Genomic DNA, 12,496 nt, shown 5'->3' with positions numbered 1-12,496 from the left:
TAGCGACCCTACACAGGGTTTCCGAGGCTGTAAATCTTTAGGGAAGCAGACCGCCTCATAGTTTTCCTGTGGAACCGCTGGTAGTTTCGAACTGCTGACCTTGCGGCTCACAGCCCGATTCATAACCACTACGCTACCAGAGCTTCTTAATTTATAATATGGTAAATATTGATAAACATAATCTATGTAAACAAAAGCTCAGTAAATTAAAAAAATGTAAATAGGCCCTAGGGGAGTGCAGTGGCTCCATGAGATAAGCACTGGATTGATAAGCACAGCTGTTTGAGCCCACCATTCACCATGCGGAGAAAGATGAGACTTTCTGCTCCTGAAAAGATTTAAAGCCTCAGAAACCCTATACAGGGTCACTTTGAGTGGAACATACTCTACCGCACTTAACACCCACAATTGACCATAAGTCCCCAAAGTTTCAGAACCACTGGTCTTAAAACAATTTATCTGATTTTGACTTTGTGGTGTGTGTTTTTTTTTAATTGGTTAGAACCCATAGAGATGCAAGTCAAGTCATTTTACACACTAGAAAAGATGTACCGGTTTAGTTAGCTTGTATGAATCCTAGCAATTTTATTCTAGTTTTTTTTCTCAAAATGCTCTTTGACTTAGCTTCACCATTTTACTGGTTCCCTTAATAAATTTCGTTGAATAAAAGCACTGACGTGTTTGCTACATATTTGTAGGAGTGTATAGGGTCTAGGGTGAAAGAGCTCTGGTAGCGTAGTGGTTACGAATCGGGCTGCTTACCTCAAGGTCGGAGAGGAGCGGCTTATGGATTTCAACCGCCGACCTTCCAGTCCAGCGCACTAGCCGCGGCGCCACCCCAGGGCTCCACATACATGCTTTGCCCTCACCGCGGACCAACGATAAACCCGGAGGGTCAGGTGACGTTGGGGCTCACGTGAACGGACGCGCAGCCGCAGCTCTTCCGCCCGGTTCCATGATGGCCCCTCAACGTCTCCGGTACACTCGCCGCAGGTCTTTTACCGCTCGGAGCCACGTTGGTTCCCAGGTCGAGATCTTCTAGCGAGGATCGGCCGGCGGGAAGGTCGCGCAGGGGCGGAAGGAACTCTGCACGCTAGCCGGGCGAGGGGAGAGGGAGCGGACCGGAAGTTCCGCAGCCGTGCGGGCCCCGGAGCCGTTAGCGGGAGACGCCGGAAGTGCTCCCGGAGGCTCCGTCCCCTCGCCGAGCGTGAGCGATCCTCCGGGCCGGCGGGACGACATGGAGCCTGGGGCAGCCGAGTTGTACGACCAGGCCCTTCTGGGCATCTTGCAGCACGTAGGCAACGTGCAGGACTTTCTGCGGGTGTTTTTCGGTTTCCTCTATCGCAAGACCGACTTCTACCGGCTGCTGCGCCACCCGTCCGACCGCATGGGTTTTCCGCCGGGAGCGGCCCAGGCCCTGGTGCTGCAGGTAACAGCGGAGCGGGGCCGGCGCCGGACGCGTGTCCGCGGCTCGGTAGCGCCCTGACTGCCGTTCTGGCTCTCCCTTTACGTAGTGGGCCCCCTGCCTCAGTTTCCCCCGAGGATTCCGTAGCCCCAGCAGGAGGGGCTGTGACAGTCAGCCCAGACGCCAGCAGGCTCTCCCGCGGGAGAACTCTGGGGTCACAGGCAGTCAGCGAGCTGTCTGGGCTCCCGCTCCCCCAGTTCCCGGGCTGGAGACGGTGCAAATGCGAGGTCCGGGGAGAGGAAGGGCAGTTGGCATCCACGGTAATCTGCTTGCCCCGGAACTAGGAGACCAGGACTGGAGGTGGAAGGAAACCTGAATTACCAGGTCGCACAGATTTTGTATTATGATTAGATTGGCACCTGGCGTGGCGCTGTAGGGTAAGCACTGGACTGCGAACCACAAGTTCGACGGTTTGGCGGCTGAAACACACCAGCTGCTAATCGGAAACCCTATACAGGGTCTCGCCGAGTCAGAACCGACTCCACAGCGCTCAACAACAACAACGATGACGTCATATGTCGTTGAATGTATGTTTGGGTATATGTTTATACTTTTCAGATAACATAATATGAGGGGCTGTTGGATTTCAGTGAAGTTGATTGTATACTTTTGCTTGTACTTGTTGTTAAGTGCTTTCGAGTCTGTTCCGACTCATAGTAACGTTGACAGGGTTTCCAAGGAGCAGCTCGTGAGCTTGAACCGCCAACCTTGTGGTGCAAACTGACTTTACAGTCCATTGCATTAACGCACAGTGCTATACCAGGACTAACCTTGGATGAACTAGGGTAAGTGAAAAAATATTGCTACAGAATCAAGCTGTTTTCAGGTGCAGTGGAATCCATTCTGCCTCATAGCGACCCTATGCGTGCGTGTGCACAACAGAATGTAACACTGTTGGTTCCTGTGCCATCCTCACAGTTGTTGTGCTTGATCCCCTTATTCCTGCCACTGTGACCGCCCATCTCAGTGGAGATCTTCTTTTTTGACACACCATCTTACTAAACATGATGTGTTTCTCTGGGACTGGCCCCTCCAGACTAAAGTACCAGTTGAAGTCTCACTATCCTTGCTTCTGAAGAGCGCTTTGGTTGTACCTGAGATGTCAGATTTTTCTTCTGTTCTTTCAGCTTGCGAAGTACTTCTGGGTTCTGCCTCTTAGGTTTTCTAATTCAGGTCCTCACACATTTCATTATGATACTTTATCTTCTTGAGCTGCCCTTTGAATTTTTGTGCTCAGCTTTTTTACTTCACCATTTCTTCCAGGTGCTTTAACTTGTCTACATTCAAGAGCAAGTTTTAGAGTCTCTTCTGATTCTCTTTTTTTCAAAGGGGAAAAAAGAAGGCGTTTTACTTACGTTAGAACCAACTTCAGTCAGAGTTATCAGACTGACCCCTCTCATAAACCAGGGACCATCTGTATTGGTTTTGTTTTAGGTGCCTTCAAGTCAGTCACGAATCATAGTGACCCTGTTATCACAATGGAATGAAACGCTGCCTGGTCCTCCACCACCTTCCCCAATGGTGCTGCCTTTACTGGCTCCATTTTAGTCTTTTCTTTCATCCCTTGTCTTCTTAATGACCTTTTGCTTTCTTCATGGATGGTGTCCTTGATGTCATCCCACAACTCCTCTGGTCTCTGGTCACAACTGTCTGATGTATCACGTCTGTTCTTGAGATGGTCTCTAAATGCAGGTGGGTCATATGCAAGGTCATGTTTTGGCTTTTGTGAACTTGTTTTACTTGTACAGGTACTTTGGGCTGGTACTGAGCTTCTCCATGGTCTCTTTCTATAGAGGGAGTCTGTTTGATTCCTGTGTATTCTATCTGTTGACATCGACGTTGCATAGTCTCTGTTGGTGTTGCTGTAAAAAGGCATTTACAAAGATTAAGTCCTTGGTTTGCTGTTTCTCTATTGATCTGCCACCTAGCTCCTCATCCTTCTGAGAGTAGTGTTTCCATCTCTAACCCTTCCGGGAAGAATTCTGTGCTTTCTGATTTACACCACATTAAAGGGTGCTTTTGGCATTCTCAGGAGACTGGGAATGTGTTCCTTCCAAATGTTATTTGAGTTTTAAAAACAAAAAGCTGGTCTGAAGGGAGATCAGGGCTGTAGGGTAATGGGGTAAGGGTTCCGAAATGTGGTAGGACAACCCTTGCTATCATCGAAGAATGAATAAGTGCATTGTTATGGGAAACAATTCCTCAGTGCAACTTTCTCTGGACTTTCTCTCCCTAGTGCAGTTTTCATAAGCCCTTGTGATCGTTTTGAGTCCTTTAAGAAAATCTATCAAGGTTGTCCCTTTGGAATCCCAAAAATACAATGCTGCAGAGAATGTACACATATCTGTTTGTCTCATGGCTTCTTATTTCTTTAGGATCTATACTCTATATGCTATATATATTATATACTAGTGGGATTGCTAGATCCTATGGTATTTCTTTCTGTGTCCAGTTTTTAAAGGAAGAGCTATATTTTCACAGTGAAGGAAATAGTTTTTAGCAGGACCTTAAAAAAAAATCCCCTGCTGCAGAGTCGATTGTGTCTTCCAGCGAGCCTGTGGGGACAGAGGAGAGCAGCTCTGTAGGGGTGCGAGGCTGTTGGTCTTTCTGGAAACAGACTGCTGCATCTTGCTCCCAGACTTGACTGGTGGGTTTGAACCACTAAACTTTTGTTAGCAGCCCGACGCATAACCCACTGTGCCACCAGGGCTCTTCGTAGGAGTTATGGTAGTTTAATGCTTTCATTTAAGTCTTGGTATTTGAACTTCACAGTGTTCCTGTGAGATGTTGTTTTTAAGTGCTGTTGAGTCAGTTCCGACCCGTAGCGACCCTGTATAGGGTTTCCGAGGAGCAGCTGGTGAGCTTGAACCGCCGACCTTGCAGCTCAAATGGCTTTTCAGTCTAGCGCATTAACCCACAGCGCCACACCAGATTGTTGTTGTTGTTATGTGCCGTGGTGTTGGTTCCAACTCATAGAGATCCTGCACAGGGTTTCTGAGGTTGTAAATCTTTATGGGAGCAGAAAGCCTCATCTTTCTTCCGCGGAACAGCTGATAGTTTTGAACTGATGACCCTGAGGTTAGCAGCCCGATTTGTAACCACTGCGCTACCAGAGCTCCTTCCAAACTAGATGTTGTTGTTGTTGTTAAGTGCCGTCGAGTCGGTTCCGACCCATAGCGACCCTGTACAGGGTTTCCGAGGCTGTAAATCTTTACAGGAGTAGAAAGCCTCATCTTTCTCCCTCCAAACTAGATAGATGGGAGATGAGGGTATTAGTTATATATATAACAAAGTTAAAGGGTATTAGTTATATATATAACAAAGATGAGGGTATTAGTTATATATATAACAAAGTTAAGTTCAGAGCTAGTTCATCATAGAGCTGGACTCAAAAGTTCAAGTCTATGATTCTAACTCTTTCTTCTCTGTCACATGACTTTTCTGTAGTTTAGTGACAGCACCTTTGTCTCAGGTGATTGAAAATGACATATGGAACACTTGCATGTACTAGTTATTTCATTACATGTTTGACATGCTGGGAGGTTACACGTATTTAACCCTGATCCTAACCTGAGAGGTTGGTCTTTGTCCTGATTTAACAGCTGAACTGACACTCATTTCTTCTGCAGCTGTATATAAGACATTTGGGAGTGCTCTCGACACTCTTCAGGTTAAGACTTGGTGGTCAGTTTAATGACGTGGCAAAGGTGGGAAGCACGGGTAAAGGAAGAAGACTGGTGATTAAAAATGCTCCATGGTGTCACACTTGGATGGTGGAGTGAAGATAAGGCATTAACTGAAGTGACCTGGGTTTAGGGAAGAGTTGAGTTTTAGGCAGGTTGAAGTTGATGTGGCAGAACGGAGCCTTTGGGGAATGCTAAGAGAGGTGTGAGTGGAGGGGTGTGAAGTGTGGTGTGGTTGTGAATGAGCAGGATGCTGAGTTCAAGGGGATCCCATTGAGCAGTGTCCATGAGTCTCCGAAGAAGTTTAAAAGTCCCCACAGCCCCAGGGTACTTTGGGTTAGCACAGCAGGGTGAGGCCTGGGGATCTGTTTATTTTTAAATTGTGGATAAGTGCCATCCAGTTGGCCCCGACTCATTGACCTTTTATAGACAGGATGAAACACTGCCCAGCTCTGTGCCATTCTAACAGCTGCTGCTGTGTTGCTGTGTTTGAGCCCCTGGTTGCAGCCCATCTCACTGGGAGTCCTCTGTTGCTTTACTAAGCATGGGAACCTTCTCTAGGGAGCAGTTCCTCCTGATAATGTGTCCAGAGTAGGTTAGGTGAAGTCTCGCCATCCATCTGTCTAAAGAACATTCTGGCTGTACTTCTTCCAACACAGATTTGTTTGTTCTTCTGGTGGTTGTCATTAAGCTCCGTCAGATCGGTTCCACCTCATAGCCACTTTGTGTAGGGTTTCTGAGGAGCGCCACACCAGGACTCCTGTTCTGGCAGTCGAAGGCGTCATTCTACAACGTTCCGTTTCAAAGGCTTCAGTTCTTTGATCTTCTTGATTCATTATACAGCTTCTGTATATGGAGAAGGCAGTTGTAGGCCTCAAAGTCACAGGTTGGCTTTGCATTTTAACCCCATGGCACCCCCTCTGGAAAGGATGCTTGTAAAGATGGTTTCCACTTTGGGTTTTCTTGTGGATGGGATATTAAAGTACTGAGTTCGGTCAAGTGACTTGGTATCTGCTTTGATGTCATCTCCTGACATTGTCCCACCTCCTCCCATGCTTCCCTGTCTGCTTTTCAGGGGCTTGTTCTCGCTGACCCTGAGTGGGTGGCATAAGGCTGCGAGCTCCAGAAAACAGTTTGGCCCTTTGTGCTGGGTTCCAAGAGCCGGACAGCCTGGGCACCAAGCCTGGGATGGAACTTGCTGGTTCATGACCATGTACAGGTGGGAGATGTGTGCTACCCAGACCTCACCGTGTGTGTCCTTCCTGACCACAGAAAATCTGTGATGAGTAGTCTGTTTCTGATGAGTTCAGAGACGCTCCTGTGAACTGTCCGGCTCAAAGGTTAGTGGGAAGGCTGCTCGTTTGAATAAAGTGAAGGGAGTCTTACAGATTTTTGAGCTGTGGCGGGTACTCTGAGGGGACTGCCTGGTCTGATGTGATAGGTGCCCTGATGGCACAGTGAGCTAAGCACTGGTTTGTAAAGTGAAAGGTCGGTGGTTTGAACCTAGCCCCTGTTGCACTGGAGAAAGATGTCGCCATCTGCTTTCATAAAGACTGTAGTAGTCTCAGAATTCCTGTGAGGCGGTTCTCTCCTCTGTTCTATTGGGTCTCTGGGAGTCGGAATTGACTCAGTGACAGTGGGTTTTTGGTTTGGGGTGTGAAGTGGAGGGTGTCAGCCAGTACCTGCTGATTTAGCTCCAGGTGACCAGGGGAGGGAGAGGGAGAGGGAAGTTGAGCTTGTCGTAGGACACAGCTGGTGTGGGGCTTGGCTGGTGTAGGGCTCCGGCTTTGTTGTCTGCCACACAATGTGGCTTCAGAAGTTGGTGGTCTCAGTCTGCCTGGACTGGTTACACACATCCCAACTGTAGTCACTCTGCTTGAAGTGGGATGTTGATGTATCTTCTGAACATAGGGAAAGAGGGTTTGGATGGGAGTGTTGGGCTTCTGGAAGTTGATTCTGGAACTTGAACGCTTTCCCCTTATATTTTGGGAGTGGACTATTATATCGTGTTAGGCTTGTCGAACTTTACTCCAGATTGTTTCTAAAGCCTTAAGATCTGGGTGCACAGCTTGAAGGACCCTCAGTGGGATGGCTGTCTTCCAGAGATACCTGTGGACATTGCATTCTGCTCCACAATAGTATGTTTGAAGGGAAGGCTTGTTCTGAGTAGCATGCTTTGGTTACAGCTGACTCTGTGCCTGCCCTGGAGGCCAGTGTGAGAAGTGCTGCCTAGCAGAACCCTGGCAGGATTGTGAGGAAGCCAGCCTCCTTCTCTTTACCCAGCTGTGGCGGAAAACGGGGAAAGCCCCTTCACCATTTTTTGGTTGAGAGCGTGATTGGAGGACCACAGAAACCTCTTGTAGTTGCTTCGTTTGGGAGTCTAGAGTTGTGAGTGGGAGGTTGGTAGGCATGAAAGAGCGTCTTTGGTGAGGACATGTAGGTAGGTTGTGGGGGCTAGAAGTGCAGGCCAAGGCAGAGGCCCTGCACAGTCCTTGAAGGGCCTGGAGTAGTAGCTCAGAGGTGTTGCGGGGGAGGCCTCCCTGTTGCTTTCCTTTGTTGTTGTTGCTTTGCTTTGTGGAGTTAAGTTGACAATCTGGGTGTCAAGATAAACAACTATGGGGCAAAAGAGCAGAAGCTCCCAGTTCATAATACCCGTGTGAGTTAGGGTCAAGCCTGTATGAATTCTATGGTTTTAGCCTTAGAATTGCATTTCTTTTCCTCTGCTGGTATGTGCTTTGTTTGGCACTTCTTGTGTAATGTTTTATTTTCTAGTCTCAGTCAGGGCCTTGGGCCACTGACTTCATCTCTGTGAGTCTTATTTTTTCATCTTTGAATGCCAACATTGTCACTCTCTCAGGATTTTGGAGTGAGCTTTGAGAGAATGTAAAAACATTTGGTAGTAGTGTAGCATGTTAGGCCCTTCTAACCAAGTCCTGGTGTTGCTCTGAGCACAAGCAGTGGACTGCTAACTGTAAGGTCAACAGTTCAAACCCGATAAACCACTCTTCGGAAACCCTGTATAGAGTCCCTTAGCAACAACAACAACAACCTTTTTTCATTCATTTTTTTCAGGTCTGTGCTCAAAACATTTATGTAGGATTTCTGCATTCTGGTCCTTTAAAATCACACGTGTAAAGGCTGATATCTCATCCTTTACAGGAGTCCTGGTGTGGTGCTGCCGGTTAATGGGCTGGACCACAAGGTCGTTTTGAACCGCAAGGTTGGCGGTTCAAGCTCACCAGTCACTTCTCAGAAACCCTATACAGGGTAGCTATGAGCTGGAACCGACTTGACAGCACTTAACAACAGCAAAATACAGAAGCCATTACTTCAGTTACCTTTGGAGATCTTGCAGTTTCTTACTGATGAACGTTTTGGGATTGGATTGACCTGCTTTCTTAGAATCACGTTTCCTCACATTGTTTCCTCAGGTAGCTCCACCTTTCACTCCAGGGCCATCCCTTTTCTTCCGAGAAGCTCCTTAGGTTTCTTTCATCAGAAATGCTCAGTCCCTATTTGTAATCAGACAGGCATCACAGCCGTTTTCGTATCAGAGTGTTTGTGTGTGGGGGGACTTCCTGGTGTTGGAGGAAAAGTCCCAGGATTTCCACGGTAGTGACTGTGTCCCAGAAAAGATGAAGTCTCTGGTTCACTTACCCGAATTTGGAATGCTCAGTCCTGGAGTGGCGCTATAGGATAAGCACTAGACTGCAAGGTCGGTGGGTGAAACTCACCACCCACTCCCTGGAAACCCTGAATCGTACTGACTCACAGCACTTAACAACAACAGACAGAGGGTCTGTAGGCGCAGCGATGGTGCTAACCCTGCCGTCTCTGAGCTAGAAGGACGAGACCTTATCATAGTCACCAACACGATGTTGGAACCAACACGATGGCACTTAGCAATAACAGCAGAGGGTATGAGATGTCAGTTTTCTGTACTTTGTGTGTTTGCTCTTTGCGTAATATAGACACGTAGTAGATGTTTTTTAAATTAGATTGCTAAGTTTTCTAAGTCTCATACCTTTCCTTAGCCCTCACATTGTGGGAGAGATGGCAACACTAGCTAATACACTTGGTTCTGTGGACTGGTTGTGGATTGAAGTTGACTAAATTTTATCTTCATGTTTTGAACCTGAGTTATTTGGTGCCTTTGTTGTTAATTGTGTGCTGTTGGATCGGTTTTGACTCAGAGTGACACTTGTGTAGGGTTTCTGAGAGCAGTTGGAGGGTTTGACCTGCTGACCTTGTAGTTAGCAGTCCAGTGCCTATCCTCCAGAGGCACCGATCCTGGTGCCTCTACAACTATCAACATGAGCGCAGTGTGTTCCTTTGTATTGTGTGCAAGACTGTCAGGCAGCACAAAGATAACGATGGTTACAAACATCTAGTTGTGCTTTCTTTCAACTAGAAAGGATTTACACACATAGGTGTGTAAATATTGTGAGTCATGGCTTGTGGGTTTTTTATTTTATTGATTATTTTCAAAGTAACTTTTGGCAACGTTGAAGTTCATTTCTATTTTGTCATGGTGGGACTTGTCATCATGGGACCTCTCTGCCACTTTTTCATTCTTACCAGGCTTTGCTACAGTTCTGTAAGAATGTGTGGTACAGTACTAGACAGATAATTGATTGCTGTTTGATTTTAGGTGTTCAAAAGCTTCGATCACATGGCTCGTCAGGATGATGAAAAGAGGAAAAAGGACCTTGAAGAGAAAATCAAAAGAAAGGAAGAAGAAAAGGCAAGAACTCTAGCAGCTGCCACGACTGAGAAGGAGCCAGTCCCTGCGCCGGTTCAGGAAGTAGAGGTTGATTCCACTACGGAGTTGGAGGGGCCTTTGGAGGGGCCTGTGGAAGTGGAGCCGGTACAGACTCCAGGCACACAGGGGGCGGAGCTGGAGGGGGCAGAACCTTCTGGAGCAGTTTCTGACCCTGCTGAAGTCCCCAGGGAACCACCAGCCCTTCCCAAGTAAGAGTTTCTACTTTGCAGCTTTCTACTTTAGTGTAGAAAAAAGAAAAATTAAAAAAAAAATTGATAATTGGATAAAACCCAATGACATTTTGCTGAGTGAAATAAGTCCATCACAAAGGGACAAACACTATATGAGACCACTGTTATAAAAAGTGAAGAAAAGGTTTTCATACCAAAAGAAAGATTCTTTGATGGTTACCAGGGTGGGAGTGGCGGGGAAGGAGGGTAAATCATTGTCTAAAGGGCAAGCCGCATACTAACGGGGGTGAAGTTGGGGGAAGGAAAAGAAAAAAAATGTATTTGAGGTGAGAGTTTACAGGGTAAATGAAGTTCCCATTTAGCATTTTCTACACCAGGTGTTCAGTGGTACAGGGTACGTTTCTCATAATGTGCCATTATTTCCGTTCAGTCTGCCTTGGTTTTACCATTTCCAGTTCTCTAGTTTCTCCCATCTCGTTTTCATATTGGCTTTACGATAACTTTTCCCCACAGTTTATTTTCTTCCTTTTTTTAAAGAAGAGTATTACTCATGGGTGATAGTTATTTTACGATCCAATCTGTTATTTAGCTAACAGGTGACTTCAAGGGATAATTTCAGTTCAAGGTTTAAAGTATACAAGGGGCTTCTGAAAGTTCGTAGAAAAATTCCTTTATCTTTTAATTCCATTTTTCCATAGAACTTTTTAGTTTCAGGGAGATTAGTCTTATCAGGTCCAGCCAGAATGTCAGTTCTGCCCTTTATTTTTTCTCCCATTTTTGAAGGGTCCAGTCAAATTATCAGTAGTAGCTGGGCACCATTGTTCTGGTCTCAGGGTAGATGAGGCTGTGTGGTTTGTGCCGACTGTTAGTCCTATATCTCTTCCCTGAGTTCTTGATTTCCTTTTTCCTCTTTGATTTTAGACAAGTAGAGACCAACAGTTGTGTTTTCTTTTGATGGCCACTTGTAAGCTCTCAAGACCCCAGATGCTAATCACCACACTGGACTGTAGAACAAACACATGAACTATATCATGCCAATAAACTAGTTTCCCCATGAGACTATGGTCCAAAGTCATTGAACTCCCAAACCAGTCTAGTGAGGTGTTTGCTTTTGTTGAAGAAGTGTCTGTACCTGTGTCCCCTACGTGACTTAGGATGTATGTGGATACACATCCACACATGTATCTGTATGTACATGTACTCATAGACGCTTCGCTCTGTGTGTATATGTACCCAGACATTCATACTCACATACTTAGATGCCTCTGTCTACAGTGTGTAACCATATACCTATTTTTTTGGTTATTGTTGGTTTTGTTTCCAAATTTATTTGTCTTATCAATTGCTGAAAACATCCTTTTCTCTTGTACATGACATTATTGACCTTGGTCAGTTTGTGTGCACATCACCCATATTTGATTCTATCTTTCCCATCCAAGATTCATAGTTGTCCTCTATTTTGAGGGTACTTCCCTCCCAGCTCCCCCGTCCCTGGTAGTGAGCACATGCATTGGTCTCTGAGTAACAGTTTTGTCTCACAGAACTATGATCACAGAGTGCCTGTCGATCTGTGACTGCCTGAGTTCACTCAGCATACTGTCCTCTAGATAATCCACATGATGAGATTTTCAAGAATTCATCAGTACTCTGAGTGTGGCTCTGCGGGTTAATGCGCTGGACTGCATGGTCAATTTGAACCGCAAGATTGGCAGTTCAGCCTCCCCGGCCGCTCCTGGGCAACTCTGTACAGGGTTGTTATAAGTCGGAACTGACTCAACGGCACTCAGCAACAACACCATTATTCTTACGGCTGTGTGGTATTCCATTGTGTGATGCAGATCAGTCCAAAAGTCTTGCTACTAGGATACCACTTCATACACGTGTGGTTTTTTTCCAAACAAAATATGTTTGAACATGTCTCTGAATCAGTGGATGGCTGCAGAGAAGCTCTCTCAGGGACACACTTGTTTCAGTCTCATCAGGGTGTCTTCAAAAACGGCCCAATCAAAACTGGATTCTGAGGTGATCTGGTAGGCCAGTTAAAGTCAACGCAGAGAGGTCAGTGTAGAAGGTTATGGCAGCTATTTTGGGGGATTCCCAAGAGATAATCATAATAGATTTTCTCCAAGGGCACAAGGCGATCATGATGGCTTATTGGGAAGCACTTTGAAGAGAGTAGAAAACTGCATTGGTGAGACAAAGGCCAGGGGATTTTTTCTGTCTTGACAAAGCACTTGCTTAGTCTTCTCCTGTGAGGGCTACCATAAGAGAATTCCCTTGGGAAAATTTCAAAAGGTTGCCCTATAGCCCTCATCTTGCTGCTTCAGACTGTCTGAGACCCTTGAGGATACCCAAACTGCACCCTGTGGTGGGATGTAAATGAGGTCTGATGTCA

At 46.3% G+C, this 12,496-nt stretch overlaps 1 protein-coding gene across 1 annotated transcript in view; it reads left to right on the top strand.

The window, feature by feature from the left end:
- The first annotated feature begins 1,237 nt into the window (after positions 1-1,237).
- Positions 1,238-12,496, top strand: part of NUDCD3 (NudC domain containing 3) — a 140,640-nt gene continuing 129,381 nt past the window's right edge. The window contains exons 1-2 of the mRNA XM_006832094.1: positions 1,238-1,429; positions 9,800-10,119. Coding sequence (XP_006832157.1) covers positions 1,238-1,429; positions 9,800-10,119 — 512 coding nt within the window. The remainder of the gene's footprint in view (positions 1,430-9,799; positions 10,120-12,496) is intronic.

The sequence above is a fragment of the Chrysochloris asiatica genome, unplaced genomic scaffold (genome assembly GCF_000296735.1).
Source record: "Chrysochloris asiatica unplaced genomic scaffold, ChrAsi1.0 scaffold00006, whole genome shotgun sequence".
NCBI lineage: Eukaryota > Metazoa > Chordata > Mammalia > Afrosoricida > Chrysochloridae > Chrysochloris > Chrysochloris asiatica.
Note: the sequence above shows the minus strand (reverse complement) of the source record. Positions and strands in the feature narration are given on the sequence as shown.